The sequence below is a fragment of the Simochromis diagramma genome, unplaced genomic scaffold, assembly GCF_900408965.1.
Source record: "Simochromis diagramma unplaced genomic scaffold, fSimDia1.1 OVJJ01000106.1, whole genome shotgun sequence".
NCBI classification, from domain to species: Eukaryota; Metazoa; Chordata; class Actinopteri; order Cichliformes; family Cichlidae; genus Simochromis; species Simochromis diagramma.
In genome coordinates, this window is record NW_024387121.1 from 449,746 (window position 1) to 467,473 (window position 17,728).

The following is a 17,728-nucleotide window of genomic DNA, read 5'->3' on the forward strand; positions in this document are numbered from 1 at the left end:
CCCCCAGAAATAAGAAACATTGGTTCTCTCCCCCAGTTTAAATCCCAACTCAAAACTCATCTGTTCAAATCTGCATATTCACTGTGAATCCACTGTTTGTTCATTTTATCTTGTGCTTTTGTTTTATTGTTCTTATTCTGCCATTGTTTTACTAAGTGTTTTATCCTATTGTAAAGTGTCCTTGGGTGACTTGAAAGGCGCTCATAAATAAAATTTATTATTATTATTATTATTATTATTATAATTTAACACAATTTATGTTTTAAAAAAATATCATAACCATAATTACCGGTGCCAAAAATGGCAAATATCTTTACATAAACCTTTACTTGTGTTGAGATTTTTGAATTTAAAACTAAATATTGTGAACAATTTACTGATCTTATTACTTAAGTGAGATTTTCTACACAGGAACTGTTTTTTTGTTATTTTTACCATAATTGCTCCCGACTTTGTCATCCACCTTAGAATATTAAACATCTACTTTAGTGTCTAGTCTAGTGTGTGTTTGAATCAGTGTACTAGTGATCAGATGTTTCTACTTGTTATGGTAGTTACCGGGAGGACCCCGCTGGTCCGACGGCGGGTCTGGCGGAGCCAGTGCCGTGCGAAGACATGCCAGCGGTGAGTGGAGCGACTGGGGGGAGGGGGGTTGTTAAGAGGCGCGGGGGCGGTGGGGCCCTGGAGCCCCCCTGATGCCTCCTCTCCTTTATCCTGCTGTGTTGTGAAACAAGCATAACAAGGTGGTTACTGGGAAACATCTGGGGAAGACATAGCAGCAACATACAGTCAACATGAAAACATGCTAATCATTCATGGTTTATTTCTAATACGCTTAGAAATGAGCTCCAGGGGTGTCAAACATCAAACATAAGGTTCACAGGCCTGATCTAAATTCATATACGCTGCATGTTTTTGTCCCTCGATGGGTAAAAACTGTAAACCTTAAAGTGAATGTGCGGAAAAAATCCCACAACTCTGACTATCTATGTGTTTTGGACATTTTCAGAAGGATCTTTTACTTCTCTACTAAGACCGAGTTTATTAATATTAATTACTTTAAATCAAATTAGAATGAACCGGCATTTATATTGTGACTTACCAACAAAGCACCACTGGGCTGTAAATCAGGCCAGTGAAAAATAATGAGTTTGACACGCCTGCTCAAAGCCTTTAAATGTCCAAGGAAGGAGATTTCTTGCGTAACTTAATTGCTTTGTTTCTGTTCCAGTGTCATCACAAAAGGTCAGGCTGAAGATCTGTGGCCTTCCTTTTACTGAGGAACAAGTTGTGGGCAGAGACCTGCTGGAGTAGACTGTCCACATGCAACTCAAAACCAGGACCATGCTGGATTCATATCACAAGGGAAGCTTCAGAGTGGAAAAGTGTGTCTCAGCTTTTAGACATACTAGATGTCATGTTAGAATGAATTATTATTACAGGTTATATGATATAATAAGACATAAGTAACATTTTGTGTGATGTCCTTTTAGCCTTAGTACCCCTAAAATCTAAACTAATTCAAATTTCAAGCACTAGTAAGTTAGTGTACAAAAATCTTTTATTTGTTATGAGGCTTTTACTGTGAAACAACAGCTGTTGTTGTTTTTTCCTTGGCTTGTAGTTATTCATGTTGCAGCAATATTATATTATGCTGAGAAAAAGAAAGCATAATGCTGCCACCACCGCGCTTCACTATAGGGACGTATTAGTTAGAGAACCTTCTAAGTTTTTTCTACCATTTAAATGCACCACTGTTAGTTTATTTCTAGTTTTAAAAGCTGAGACACATGAAAATCTTACAGTTTCTGTTTCGCTGGATTTTAGGACGTCTCCGCTGTCCCCATATGAACTGAATGCAGCATTAGTCCGACATGCCTTACGACGAGTTTACCAGTGTTTGGTTCCAGAAGGTAATCACTCAGTAACCGCTCTTAAAGGTCACTAACATGCTACTGCAAACACCGGAGCAACAGACTTTGAAAGAGCTGGGGGGGATAAAAGTGCGAGTGTGTCTGGGGTGAAGTGCTCTTCGACTGAACGATAACTTGAGTCGTGCAGACACGTAGCTTGATCGGTGGCTCAGTTATTTACAAGCAGAGAGTCGTAATGAGCAGGGCTAACAACCTTTAGCTGATCAATGGCAGAATTAGTCGTTCATATTGATGCGTGGCATGTTGTGCTCCTTCAAATAAGCTACTGAGACAAAAAAGACCTACTCTATATACTGGATGTCTTATTTCTGACGCACTGGTAAAGTGAGTCACGCCTAATGTGGTTTTATTTGCCGCCTCTCTGATTCCTCCAGCACAAATAAGAGGCCTGTCTGAAGCACAGGACTTGTTCACATGTATTTATGCTTGTTTTCGTGTTCTTCTGGGTTTGATTGATGTTGTTGCCAATTTTTTTCTATGATGATCACAACAGCTTTGTCACAATTGCCCAATCAGGGTGCGCAATCAATTTTCTTTCTCTGAACTTGCCCTGCTGTATTGGCTCAAGCATCCTTCATCTCTTTTCTTTCTTCTCCATTAACACAAAGTCACTTCACCAGGAAATTGCTCATATCTGGCCTCTTCAAGTAACTTTTTCATTTGGTATTATCTATACCATTTTTATCATTACTGCAATGAGAGGCATTCAAGCGCCCCTGACTCAGCCACAACTTGTACCTGTTGCTTATTTAATGGATAAGTGGACTGGAATAAGTGGCTCTTATGTAACCACCTACTGCCTATTCGCTGTTTTTCACTCTATGTCCTGCACCGCTCCCTCTCTCTCTCTTACCCTCCTCTTAAATGAGCTTTCATCTTCTCACAGTGCTGCTATCAAAGAGTCATGGTTGGATGGAGTTCATTAATTTCCTCCTCCACTGGTAAACAAGCTCATTGTCTAATTATAAGTCATCACAGCTAATGAGCACAAACATCTCCGTTATAATATGCCAAGAGTTTCTGAGGATGTCGTCCTGCGCACGCTAATCAGCTACAAGACAGGAAGGTTAATGGCAACAAAGAGAACGCACGGTAAATAAACAGGTCGACTAACCATGTCTGAGTCCACTCCTCTCTGCTCCGGCAGCAGGGGCTTCTCCTCCGTGAACTGCTGCTCCTTCATCCCCGCCATCCTGGACAGCAACCTGCAATCACCATGGCAACACGCAGAAAAAGACACATCTAAGGTTACGCTCGCATTTCATCACACAGAGCACGCTGTGGAGCTGACCTTAAAACAACAGTTAAAATAAAACAATCATTCGCATCTCTGTGAGAAGACGGCAGCGGTGACGTCCTTCACCGGATGATTTCAGAAATCTGGGAGGAATCGGATCGCTGATTAAATGTTTCTGCTGACCTGGAATAACCAGAGCTGCTCACAGATGAGGAGCTGATTGGAAACAGAGACGGAATCATGATGCAAAACAGCTTTGCTACAAACCTGCTGCCATCCTTTGAAAAAATTAACAGCAATGAAAAATGTATTTATATCACTTTTTGGAAACATAGAGACAAAATTTACATATACAGTGGGGGAGAGAATCTAGAGCACAGTAATGACCAGAATTTTAAAAAGCCTGGGAGAAATGTCTAAGAGCAAATCCCCCACAGTGAGTCAGTCGATCCACTGGAGGCATTTATGACATTTGTAGATGCATATTTTTGCCTTCTCTTTTTGTGATATTGGTTGTAACAAAAGGGTAAAACATGGCAGTTTTATCCAAAAATTAATTCAAGAGCACAATTAAACAAAAAATGACTCCATGAATGCATTTCATGTTAAACCTGAGCCCTAAATTTAAAGTGATGCTTTTTCTTAAACATCAATGTACACTTCTGTAAATGCTTGTTGGTAGCTTTTAGAGCATGTTTCATAGACTAGCTTCTGGCTTCGAAAGCACAATATACTAGCAACCAAAATGCTAATGTTAAAGCTTCTTGTTCAAAATCCGTGAGTGATGTTGCTATGATTACGCCCACTTTTTATATAAAAAAAAAAAACATGCTGTATTTAAACGCTACTGTAAACATGTAAATACTAGAAAATGTTGCAGCAGCCAACCACATGCCAACTGGTCTCTAACAAGTTAGTTAGCAGGTATGATAGCGCTCCATGCTCTTGTTCAAATATGGCTAATGCTTGCTCCAAAAACATGGCTGTAGCCAAAATACTAACACTGAGGCTTAAAATGCACACACTATAAAATATGGGCTAAAGCACAGACACTATGTCCATCTTTTACATAGTGTGTGGTTCTGCACAATTCTAGACTCTGTATGTCAGTCCCCGAGGAGTAAACCAAAGTGGAGAGGAATAAAGAGGAAAAGTATGATCATCACTGTAATGATCATACTTTGCAAAGTAACAAAAACGCATTCACAATTGGAGTGGACATAGATGCTTACTGACCGCGATTCCTCTTTTAAAAGTGGAGCTTGGGAGTGCACACGCTGCAAGAAAAACGGGGCTACGTGAAGGTCCGATCAAGCAGGCTTATTGTGCTTTACAACACGGCCACAGCACGTAGTTACACACAAGGAAGCCAACAGACACTGACACATGAACACACCCTGCGAGTGGGCTCAGCCAGCATCAGAAGATTAACAGTGCTAGATGTTGACATCAGTCCACCAACAGTGAAACACAGAGGAGCATGCCCACGCTCAAAGGGCTCAGGGCTAATTTAGCTGATACTGCAGGCCTCAGCACTGGCAGGCTTTGTTGCATTTATTTTACATTAAATAGCACTATCAAGACAAACTGAGGAGATGCAATGCCCTTCACTGGTAACCATCAGCCCAAATCAGCTGCATGCACGGCTGACAGAATTGTGTTACAGTTTGATTTCAAAAAGTACTTCACTCTATACACTTTAAGGACTTTCTCTGCCTCACATTTATGGCCAGTTTCATCACCAATTAGGCTAACATGCACATCTTTGGACTGCAGTAGAAAGCCAGAGCACCCGGAGGAAGCCCACGCAGGCAAAGAGCAAAAAAGGAAAGGCCCCAGCCAGGATTTGATCACTGTAATTACATTGCCACTGTGTTGCTGTCTGTAAATGCTAACCACTTTCAGGCTTTGGTGAAGCATGTATGGATTCTGTAGGTGACCCTACAAAGCTGCAGGTATGGTCACCAGCTAACTGCCTTGTCAAACCAACTCCTAATATTTTCAGTAATAGATGTGCAGCAGGTGTTATTTGACATTTTCCTTTTCAAATTTTCTCAAATTTCAGTTACATGAATCGATTAAATATCAAAGCAATAGATACTGAAAATATAACATAAAACCAAAACTATATGAAATATCCAAAATGTTTAATGAGATTTGGATAAATCCCCTTCAGCACCACCCTGACCGTGACATCATCATCTCTGCATCTGATCCCTTCTGTCTCATTTTTCGTTCTCTCCAGCCTCTTTTGTCCTCTACTGCAGCCTCTCTCCTCTCTCTGGCAGTCATGCAGCATAATCTCTGCGTTTTATCCAACACCCTTAAAGAGACAAAGCCCAGATGCCACTTACCCTTGCTCCTGGACGCTGATGAAGTGTGTGTTTGTGTGGGTGTGTGTGACCTTACAATGTCAGAACTACTACTTAACATGGAAAGAATCTTCCACCCTAGGAAACAAAACACATCATCGCAGCAGCGTTTTTTAAGCAAAGCTTCACCAGTCAAAACAAATATATGACTTGCTCTGTCTGTGCTAGTGGCAGTGACAGAAGGTGACTTTCTGAGCACAGAGTAGACTGCAGCCTTTGTGTCTGGTGCTCAACTAAATTCTCCAGAGCTGAATGCCTACGTCAGTTTACTGAGTCTGTCACTTAGTGCTGGGCATGTGTTTCATGGCACAGAATATATAGAAAGTCACTGGGACCTAAAAACTTCATGTATAGAATCACAAGTTAATTTTTTTTTAATGTTTTAAAAACAAGAATTAAGAATGTATGTTGTGGTTTTGGATGTCTAACACAGTATTTTGTGTGCTGAACTTCTAAGTCCTGCTGATTGCTGGTTTATATTTTTGGTATTCCTTCTTTCAGTTTACCCTTCCTCCCTTCTGTCACCCTTCCATTGTAAAAGTCTCGATCAGTGATTTCCCCAGTTTACTTATTTCCTGTTTTTTTTTGGTAAGCCCTTTCTTGTATGTTTGGTATTTAGTTTTACCTTCCCTGTCTAGTTTTCCTGATTAGTTACAGCTGTGTTCCCTGGTGTTTCTGTGTGGAGAGAGCACCTTTTTGTTGTTGCTCCCTGGCTAACTTGCGGGAAGCAAGACCAAAGGACACCTCTGTCTCCTCCTTGTCTGAGCTCGCCACATTGATTTCAGAAGTGGGATAGCTCACCCTCGCCGGAATGGAGAGAGACATTCAGAGGCTGGAGCAAGCCGTCGAGGAGAGCATTCACTGCTTGCGGAGCTGGCGATTGAAGAGAGAGGAAGCGACTGGCCATGTAAGTCCCCGACAGGTCCCGACGGCACGAGCGCAGCGTGGCAGCGGCCTGTCGCGACAGACGCTAGGACAATGGTTCATGGGCTGCCTCTGTCGACCGACACGCCGAGCCCCCGACAGCCAGCAGTAATGCCTACAACGCCAGCTAAGGTACCGAAATACAACGGGCTAACCCCACTGGAGCCCTACCTCTCACAAGTCCGGCTAGCAGCGAGGCATAGTGGCTGGAGCGACAAAGAGGCTGCTACGCACCTAGCGCTAGCATTGGAAGGAGATGCACTGCAGGTACTCCTTGACCTACCCCCGGCAGAGCAGCATGAGCTCCAGGCCCTCACCATGGCATCAAGAGGCGATTTGGGCAGCGGCACTCCACTGATCAGAGCAGGGAGCATCTGACCATCCGGCCGGGGGAGAGCCTGGGCACCTTTGCAGTGGATGTTTTGCTGTATGCTCGTCGTGGCTACCCGGATTTCCCAGCAGCAGCCCGTGAGGAGCTTAGCCTGCATGCTTTTCTGCGAGGACTCTTTCCAGAGTGACTGCGCCAACACGTCCGCCTGGCCATGCCTCGAACTCGGGCGTCCCCATCGACGGACCGACCGTTGCTACCGGTGCGATGAGCCTGGCCATGTGGCACGCGACTGCCTGGCGCCCGCCCCGAAGACCAGAACTATGCGGCCTCAGGGAAACAAGAGGGGGAGCGGTGTAGCGAGGGGACCACCGCTCCAGCTTCCTGCCCCCCTCCAAGAACAATGCACGGTGGTGGGCCGAGTCGGGCATATCAAGGGACTCTACCTGAGCTGCTGTGTTGAGGACCAGCCCTGCCGGGCTCCGGTGGATACGGGGTCTACTATTTCCCTAATACGACCTGGGGTGCTCCCTGGGACGTCCGGGCCACTTGTGATGGGTTGGTCACCCACCGACACCCAGCTGATGACGGTGACAGGGGAGAGGACTGACATGCGGGGGAAGAAACCATTGCGGATCCGAGTGAAGGATCTGGAGCTGGTGCATGACTTCTGGCTTGCTGACATCCAAGACCAGTGCATCATCAGCCTTGATCTACTGACCCGCTGGGGGGCCTGTGTTGACACCGTGAAGCTGGCTATCACTCTTGGTACAGAGACTCTGGCCCTCCAGTGCGGCCAAAAGCAGGGAACGGAGGGGACCACAGACAGACAAGCCGGGCTTCAGGCAGCTGCCACTCAACAGACTTCGGATGCCGGTGGCTCTGGACCATCTCTACTCGCCTCAGCCCCAGCCTCTAGGCCAGACAAACCTCCCTCGACCGAGACAACCCAAGCTGTTGATGACCTGTGGCAGCGCAGCAGCGTAGGTCTCACCGTTGACCAGTGCCAGCGGTTGAGGTGCCTCCTGGACGAGAATGTGGACATCATCGCCGCTAGTGACAAAGACTGCAGGCAGACGCGGCTGGTTCAGCACACCATCGACACCGGCTCTGCTCAACCCATCCGTCTGCGCCCACACCGGCTGCCCCTCTCGAAACGACAGGAGAACCGGGCCCAGGAGGCACTGGGCGTGGCTACTGCTCAGGCCACAGCCAGCCGAGGGGGATGGCTCCCGTTGACCACGCAGCAGCTGAAGCGGGAGCAGGAGGCTGACGCAACGTTGGTTCAGGTGGGGGCCTGGCTGGAGGCGGCACAATGGCCAGGTTGGACGGGGGTGTCGGGACAGGGGCTCGAAGTGAAGGTCTACCACTGCCAGTACAACAATGTGGAGACCCACGACGGCCTCCTAGAAAAGAGCCTGCGACACCAGGTGCCAAGGGGAAGCTTTCATGCCTGGCGACAAGGTTTGGGTGTGCTGCCCGGTTCGCAAGAGAGGAGTGCCCCCCAGGCTGTGCAGTCACTGGCAAGGACCGGCGGAGGTCGTGGAGCGGCTAACAGAACTGGTGTACCGTATCTGCATACCGGGCCCGGGGCGCATGGTAATGTTGCACCAGGACAGACACCGTACCGACCGCCCGCTCCAGCAGCCGCCGGGGCAGGGGATGTTGGTGGCACTCCATGTTCTGATGGGGTCCCCTGCTGGTCGAGATCGCCTTTGTGTTGGGTAATGGGGTTGTCGGGGACGACTGACCCCTTAGGTGTGGGCTATGTAGTGGGTCAGGGGTGTTTGGCGTTTGACAGCTATGTTCTGTTGTTCCAGGCGGCAGCGTTATGTTGCTATGGTTACAGGTGACGCTCTCTCTCTGCGACTGTGTGTTTCTGGGTGGAGAGAGCGCCTTTTTGTTGTTGTTGTGTTTTCTGTTGAATGCTAAATAACGGCTGTGCTCCCTGGCTAACTTGCGGGAAGCAAGACCAAATGACACCTCTGTCTCCTCCTTGTCTGAGCTCGCCGCAATATGTTGATTCATGGTTTTCTTCTGTTTTTGTTCTACCGCCTGTTATAAAAAGACAGGCCAGGAAAATCTCCTTCATGTTTTTCGGTGTTTTTTGGTCCGTTACTTTGACACTGTGATGCTTACGCCTTTGATAAAGTCTCACAATTGTCACCTTTCTTTTTCTAGATATAAAAATATGGATATGTACTGATAAATGATGAGAATTATAATATTTCTGACTGTCTGAGGCAAAATTTCCCCGATTCAAATCAAATCGATCAAATCGAGGTCTTGTGAATTGTAATCGAACTGATTCTAGAAATCAGTGAGGACACCCAGCCCTAGTCTACTGGACCTCTGTAAACACTTTGCTATCGAGTTTATGGTGTCATTCAGTCATTTCAGGTCATATTGAATAAAATTTTAAGTCAATTTAACAACTCTTGGTCATATGTGTGAGTGTGTGATGTGATCATTGGCTAATGACTGGTGATTAACACTTAAATGATTAAAGTTGTTACCAAATGAGCGTGCAGTTTTACAGCCAGAACAACAAAATAGCAACGCCCACGAATACTAAACTCAATTTTTGCCTTTTACTGTTTAATTTATCTTAAATATATTTAAGATATCTGTTAATTTTAAACAGTAAGCTTTTTATATTAACTATAAAAAAACAAATGTATTTAATTTTACAGTACTGTATGGAATTTCTTATGTATAAAAGTTGCTACACTTAGGATTTTTACAACATTCAGCACTAACATCACTGTTAGAGTCTGTTACAATACAGTACAGGTTAAACAGATTTAATGGGACGCTGAGTCAAATATTAATTTTAACTGGTTGTTTCAAAAGAGCTTTCCAAACAGAGTGTGTGAAATCCAACATGTGGTGACGTTTTCTAGTTTTTGTGTGCTCACAAACTATGAAACGTTCACGTTACTTAATTTTAACTCTGAGAAAATTAACATGAATTTTGTTTGATTTACCAAATTCAAATATTTGAACTTAATGAACTATTAATAAATTGACACTACACAAGTGAATGAAATTTAACTGACAAATTTATGACCTGTTCATAAAACTTAATCAAAATACGTTAAGCAAACCTTTCATTTTTAGATGGAGATATGGTGGCATGATGAAATTACCTTCATTCTACAGATTAATTTTACTGCGATTTCTATGGACTTGGTTTGACCTTCAATAAATAATTGTTTCATTTGATATCTTCCTGAATAAGAGTCTTTCTTTGGGGTCCTGTCTTCACCAAATATGATATAGCATAGTAACGTGCAGCCACAAGACACAGACATGTTTGGAAGGTTTTGCACCATATTTTCTAGTCTTTGGCATGGAAGGAAGTTGGTTTGGAAACATATTTGGCGATGCTTCATCTCCTGCCTTGAGTTTGTGTGGGAGCCCCATCAAAAACCTGTCATACAGTGCCCCCCCTGCCATGGCTCTGAAGAGAGAGGAATACGCTGCTGCACATCAGCCTTTTAAAGTCAGAATTCTTGTTTCAGTCTTTTGCAAAAACATCTAATATTACTAGAAAACAAAAATGTGCTAGCCACCTCAGTCACTTTGTTCTCACCATAGCAAAGATGCTATCAGGTCAAAACTTGATAGAGAAACAAATATCACTGTATAGAGACGAGCCATATACATTTTATTATAGTTTAATTAATTTTGAACTATGTAGTTTTATTGTTTTGGACTCTTTTTTCCTAATGTAGGTGTACTCAGACCACCAGCATTCAAAGGGGTTTAAATAGAAAGCTCAAATATAAGTTAATTAGTAAAAGGCTGAAATTTTTAAAAAATCACAATGGAAAAAGATTTAACATGAATCTCAAACTGAAAGCAGGTGTAGATAATAAACTCATGATCCACGACTGCACTAACAGTGGACACCTTAACAATGTGATAGTCCCGCATTGAAACTACAATATCACTAAGGCAGACTACAAAATGTGCAGCATAGTTCACCCCAATGTTTTCTTTAGTTTAGATCAATAAAAACAAAACCAGCAGTAAAAAAATATCACTTCATTATAAAGTTTGGAATTGAGAATAAAACATATAGCCTATAGTTTTTTTCAAGAAATGAGTGACAAAGACAGTGATTGTATCTGCTAAAACCAGTAAGATGCTAAGGTGCTGTATTCTGAGCTAGCTAGACGTGACAGAGTGTCTCTTTAGGCTGTAGGACACGGCATCCAATTTCAGCTTTTAGAAGGGTCAGGGCACAGGACAGTTTTTCACTTGCCCTCAGTCCAACTAATATGAGTTAAAGAGGAAGACAAGGACAAATCAGAATGAGGTTATTTTCCACTGTGCCACAGGACTGTCAGTTGAAGTTAAACTTTTGGATCATAGCTACACTCGTTGCGTACTGGAGGAAAGTCTTTTGTAACCTAGCATTAGCAAGTGCTTGAGAGGAACACTTTGAAAATGAGGTCATTAGTGCTTCAAGGCAAAAGAATAAAACGCCCCTTAGTGGACACAGACCCAGACTCTTCTTTGTTTCGTTAGCTTGGGCTTTAATAGCAATATCAAAGAGTTTATGCTCATTAAAGTTACATGTTGCTTGGTGTTATTAGCGCTGAGGAAAGAAAACAGAAGAAGAATCTCTGACTACTTGTCTTCACATTAAAAACTGAGTTCTTTTAAAACAACATTCACACAACCGTCAGTCAAGCCTTCTTCCAGACCACATGTCTGTTTACCTCTTTCCTCCCTGTTTCCTTCCCCTCCTGTCTAGTTTATTAAATGGCTGAATGTGACCTTTCTGGAGCCACTGGAACAGAGCCATGAGGGGCATTAATATGAGAACAGAGACCAGACAACAACACCTCCCTTCGTCCTGCTTCCTCACTGAATAGCTGCCTGTCTTCCTTTTTCCTCCGTAATCACTTTGCCTCATTATCACCATTTCATCTTCATCATCCTTCATCTTTATAGAAAAGCAACACTTAGTTTTCCAGTTTGTTACTAAGAAGAACTAAGAAGAAATATGTCAAAATGGGTTTGAGCTATATGCAGTTAATACAATAATGGTGGCATATTTGTCACTATGAATAGCAGAATTAGACAAAAACTGTAATCGTAGCGATAGTTATTTTTCATCAATGCTGCACTTCAGAGGTACTTAAGCTGTCTTGCTGATAAAATGTCAGAGCTCATAGTATAACAAACACTGACCATGACCGAGGTGTTTTTGTTTATATAAATTGTGAAGTGAAGTTAAAAAACCATGAAAATTGTTTTGCTGTAAAGGGTGTGATTAAAGCAAAGGCCCATAGAAACAGAAACTGTTTAAATTTAGCTAATCTCCCCCTTTAACGCTTTCTTTTTAGATTGCTCACTGGAAACCCCTGTATGACCACTCAATAACATCAAACTATTCTGGATGTTTTGAAAGCTGTTAAAACTATTCAGCTGTTTCTACATTTCAGGGTCTCTTTTTTCAAAGGAATCCAGTATTTTTTACGCCTTTTTTGTCCGTTTCATATGAAGGCTTTTGTTTGCCTGTTGAAAAGCGTAATCTCAGTAGTTATATGATACCCAATTAATTGTCGTGTAGTGGGCTTTGCATTTGAACATAAACACTAACAGAAAGATCACGTTTGTCCTCATAGGACCGGGATTTGTGCCACCATGGACTGTAGTCTTGGACTAATGTAATAATGTGACCCCAGGGAACATGCTTTTTTTGCCGTGCTAGAATACAGTGGGGCAAAAAAGTATTTAGTCAGCCACCGATTGTGCAAGTTCCCCCACTTAAAATGATGACAGAGGTCAGTAATTTGCACCAGAGGTACACTTCAACTGTGAGAGACAGAATGTGAGAAAAAAAATCCATGAATCCACATGGTAAGATTTGTAAAGAATTTATTTGTAAATCAGGGTGGAAAATAAGTATTTGGTCACCTCAAACAAGGAAAATCTCTGGCTCTCACAGACCTGTAACGTCTTCTGTAAGAAGCTTTTCTGTCCCCCACTCGTTACCTGTATGAATGGCACCTGTTTGAACTCATCATCTGTATAAAAGACACCTGTCCACAGCCTCAAACAGTCAGACTCCAAACTCCGCCATGGCCAAGACCAAAGAGCTTTCGAAGGACACCAGGAAAAGTATTGTAGACCTGCACCAGACTGGGAAGAGTGAATCTACAATAGGCAAGCAGCTTGGTGTGAAAAAATCAACTGTGGGAGCAATCATCAGAAAATGGAAGACATACAAGACCACTGATAATCTCCCTCGATCTGGGGCTCCACGCAAGATCTCATCCCGTGGGGTCAAAATGATCATGAGAACGGTGAGCAAAGATCCCAGAACCACACGGGGGGACCTGGTGAATGACCTGCAGAGAGCTGGGACCAAAGTAACAAAGGTCACCATCAGTAACACACTACAACGGCAGGGAATCAAATCCCGCAGTGCCAGACGTGTTCCGCTGCTGAAGCCAGTGCATGTCCAGGCCCGTCTGAAGTTTGCCAGAGAGCACATGGATGATACAGCAGAGGATTGGGAGAATGTCATGTGGTCAGATGAAACCAAAGTAGAACTTTTTGGTATAAACTCAACTCGTCGTGTTTGGAGGAAGAAGAATACTGAGTTGCATCCCAAGAACACCATACCTACTGTGAAGCATGGGGGTGGAAACATCATGTTATGGGGCTGTTTTTCTGCCAAGGGGACAGGACGACTGATCCGTGTTAAGGACAGAATGAATGGGGCCATGTATCGTGAGATTTTGAGCCAAAACCTCCTTCCATCAGTGAGAACTTTGAAGATGAAACGAGGCTGGGTCTTCCAACATGACAATGATCCAAAACACAACCGCCCGGGCAACAAAGGAGTGGCTCCGTAAGAAGCATTTGAAAGTCCTGGAGTGGCCTAGCCAGTCTCCAGACCTCAACCCCATAGAAAATCTGTGGCGGGAGTTGAAAGTCCGTGTTGCTCGGCGACAGCCCCAAACATCACTGCTCTCGAGAAGATCTGCATGGAGGAATGGGCCAAAATACCAGCTACTGTGTGTGAAACCTGGTAAAGACCTATAGTAAACGTTTGACCTCTGTTATTGCCAACAAAGGTTATGTTACAAAGTATTGAGTTGTATTTTTGTTATTGACCAAATACTTATTTTCCACCTGATTTACGAATAAATTCTTTACAAATCCTACCATGTGGATTCATGGATTTTTTTTTTCACATTCTGTCTCTCACAGTTGAAGTGTACCTCTGGTGCAAATTACTGACCTCTGTCATCATTTTAAGTGGGGGAACTTGCACAATCGGTGGCTGACTAAATACTTTTTTGCCCCACTGTAAATACTAGAATAAAGTGCAATTGCACATCCACTACAGTAGGTGGCAGGGTTTTTTGCACCGAGCATGTGCACACACACAGCACACAGCAGGATGTGTGTTTTCAAAATGTTTTCTTCTTCCTAATGGGGACGTAAGAGAAAATAATTGAGAAGCACTGCTGTAGTTTGTTTATATTTTTAATTGGTAATTATGCAACAGTTTAGCCATGTTATGGAGTAACATGGAAACAATGTATCATTAAGTAAATAACCAGTAATATGTAATAGATTACTTTATGTTACCTTCATATTAAAGTAACAAAGGAAGTGACTGGTTAAGCTGAGAGATTGCACTTAGTCACAGAAGATAGCAGAGCTGCTTGGATGTGACACAGATACTGCAGCTCAACGTAATCTAAGAATAAAACTATAAATTCTTATGTCAACTGGGAATGCACTTTTGTGGGTCTTCAGACTCCAACACAGTCTGGTGGAGATCAACTCGTATCGCACAGAATGTGTGAGCTGTCTAATGTCTGAACAGACAAACCCTAATACAGAGACACGAACGTCACTGACCAATAATCCAGTGAAAATGACAACTTTACCCACACTATGCACATGTTTAGAGTATCTGTGAGCTCTGAGCCTTAAAGATGTAACGGATAAAAATAAATCTTCAAGGATTAGCACTTTATCCTGATTTCACCTCAATAAATCCTTGGAATGAATTTCTCATTCCCTGCCTCCAGGGTCATCATAATATATTTGAGATATAAGGATAGCATATAGTTCATTATCCAAAATATTTCTGTTTGCTGGGCTCTGATTGAAAAATCTATATTATTTTCTCAAGTAGCTAAAGTCACTCTTTATTTTGAGATTACTGGTGCCCCTTTTTTAAATAATATCATCATTAAGTTGATATTAGGCATTCAAAGTAGGTGTGAGCAAGTGTCACTCACCATCTTCACTCTTTCATCTAAATATGGTTACTATTGATTTGAAAATGTCAAGATGGTAAAAACTTAGCTTAAAAATGTATCATTATGGAGATTCAAATTCAAGTTTAACTGGACCCAGATTACAGAGAAGAAGAAAAAACTAAAGCCAGTCATATAAGGCTCATTAAGGTTAGTTCTTAGCTTTGGTTAAAGCTAATTTTATATTTTTGGCCCACTGATAATTGAAAAATAAAATCTTACAGGGGGAAAATAACTGCAACAAATAGTGTAGCTTCTTAGCAGAGTATCGTCTACTCTTTCAGACGTTTCCAGAAATGCAGAGTTTATTGATTTTAGTTGCATTTAAATTAATGTAACGTATGTATTTGAAATAACTTGTTAAACAATCTCTTTCATTCAAGTAGACTAAAAACATAAAGAGGAATCCCTTTTTCAGATGTGTTAGCTCAACTTAAAAAGAGTTAAACATTGTGGACTTTTAAACTTTGAATATTTAGTTTTAGTTAACAGTTTGTTGTGGGTCTGAGTATAAATGTGATGTTCCCAGCACTGGCTGCAGCTGTCTGTGTGGTGTTCTTTACTGGTACTTTGTCTCTGCATATTTTTGTTTCTCTGAATTTAGGATTTGTCACAGTTGTTTGACAGTTTTCTGTCTCTTAGTTTTTCGTCCATTCTTCTAAACAGACTTGACACATTAGTTCTCTTCTTGCCCCTCTTGCATATGTCTGTGTTTGAACCCCTGCCCCATCTCTTTAACCTTTTTTCTTTCTTTCACGCCGTTGTCTCATCCCCTCGTCTCTGCCTTTTTCCAGGCTCTTTCTCACCAGCTCTATTATTCACTTTGTCGTGCTTATGTAAGACAGCTGGTTGTGAAATCAATTACCGTTGCATTACATCGGCTATATTTGTCCTTGTGACGCCATTGCTACTAGTGGAAAGATACCATTATCGTCTCCTATGAAGTCTGTGTGGTGTGTAACTGTGGATCATCTGTAGATGATTTTTAAATTTCTATTGAGAAGGTGTTTTCCATTAGATGTGTGTAGGATTTGGTGTCGACATTGCCCCAAGAAATGTTTTCTAAGATAGTTTAGGACACAGTTGGACGTAACCCATAAGCAAGTTATTAGGTCAGCATATTTCCTCTGCAACGTGGAAGCTTTAGGATCTTCTAGAATGAATTATTAGGTTATTAAAAATGTACCTGAGCTTTTGTAAAACACTGTTAGGTCCTTATATTAACAACAATTTCTCAAATGTCATGCGAAAGAGCCAGGGTTATTAATCTTTCTCATCATATATTCTTTGAGCTCATTTTGTGGTTGAATGTCTTTGTGCTACTTTAGTATATCTTTTTTTTTTTCTTTGCTTGCTTTGCGTCTCCGTAGATATTTTGTGTATGTGTCGTTGCTTTGGCCCTCTTTGTGAATGTCGTGCATCTCTTTGCGGTTGTTTTGGCGTTGATCAGGGTCTGTTCTTGTTTTAATCTCTGTTCTCGTAAGTTCGAGTCTCTTTGTGTTTTTGTGTCTTGGTGTTGTAGTTGCGCCACTTTTGTCTTTTGTATTATTTCTTATTGCTGCTGTTTTGTGTCTTCACAGAGAACCTCTACCCGATTAATAATTATCACTGTAGTTGGTACAGGTTTTCTACTACGCAATAAATTCCTGTTTCCCCACCCCTCGTGTATCTGCTGAGTTCTCCTTCAGCAGTGTGAAGGATCTGGTAAACAGCACTGTCGGCAAAGCTACTGAGATGACCAGTGAGGCATGTGGATATCACAGTCAACTTGCCACAGAGGAGGGCCTAACTTCAAAGCCTCTCTTCATCCTCTTAACTAACTGTGGTCAGGCAGCCAAAGTGTCAGTGGGTGAGAAGTTATTTACAGATCTGTTTTCAGTGTCCCTTTCACTGAGGAATGCTGCCCAGAAAACAGCAACAAAAAAAGAGCTTTTTTTCCTTCAGTGAGCTTTTCGAGTTTGGGGAGAAACAGTCAGTCTCTACAGCAGTTTCTTGAGAACAAAATGGACCTGTCCTCTTTTCTTTTCTCTGCCTCTGATGCTTCTGTTTCTCTCTTTAGCTCTGCCTAGGAATGGTTGCCATGACAACCAAGCTCAGTCCCACCAGGCATGGCTCACCTTTTTCGCTTTTAAACATTTATTTTCTTATTTTAATGAATCTAAACTAGCAAATTTGCACATTTTCTAAGTTTTAAATGTTTACTGCTTTGATGAAAGCTTCGTCTTTGTTCTTTTGACTTCTCTTTTTTTTTTCTTTATATTTGTTTGTTTACTTCACCTCACTGCTTTATTAATCAATCGCAGAGCTGAATTAGAACTCGAACCTGAAGTAGTGTAGTCATCAATCTAGAAAGAGGAAACAGGAACAAAATATACTAAAGTTCAAAGGTGAAAGTGAAACTTTTTTTGTACAAAATCTGGTCTGTGCAAAAATATTCGGTGGGATTATGGTCGGGTGTTTTCTATAGAAAATATGTGCTGGAAGGGAAAACCTGCTTTACATGATGATAATACCCACAAAACAACACGAAACAGTGAGTGAAAAGCTGGAAGACTTCAGTTAAAAACTGGTATCATTTTACATTATACAGGTGTGACAGGAAACTGTCACTTTCCTTGCAATCTGCACATGAC

General features: G+C 42.2%; 1 protein-coding gene and 1 long non-coding RNA gene across 6 annotated transcripts in view; both read right to left on the reverse strand.

Moving 5' to 3' along the window:
* ndrg4 (NDRG family member 4) overlaps positions 1-17,728 on the reverse strand; it is a 63,378-nt gene that overhangs the window by 30,356 nt on the left and 15,294 nt on the right. For 3 of the 5 annotated variants that reach the window (XM_040046912.1, XM_040046910.1, XM_040046911.1), the window contains 2 exons: positions 3,049-3,139; positions 559-717 (listed from right to left, as the gene is read on the reverse strand). In XM_040046912.1, coding sequence (XP_039902846.1) covers positions 559-717; positions 3,049-3,126 — 237 coding nt within the window. In that variant the 5' untranslated portion in view covers positions 3,127-3,139. The remainder of the gene's footprint in view (positions 1-558; positions 718-3,048; positions 3,140-17,728) is intronic. The other 2 variants (XM_040046914.1, XM_040046913.1) reach the window with 1 other exon arrangement.
* LOC120743313 lies at positions 3,464-8,685 on the reverse strand. The gene is made up of 2 exons (XR_005698152.1): positions 7,761-8,685; positions 3,464-7,688 (listed from the first exon to the last, which is right to left on the reverse strand). It is a non-coding gene; the product is annotated as an uncharacterized LOC120743313 (long non-coding RNA).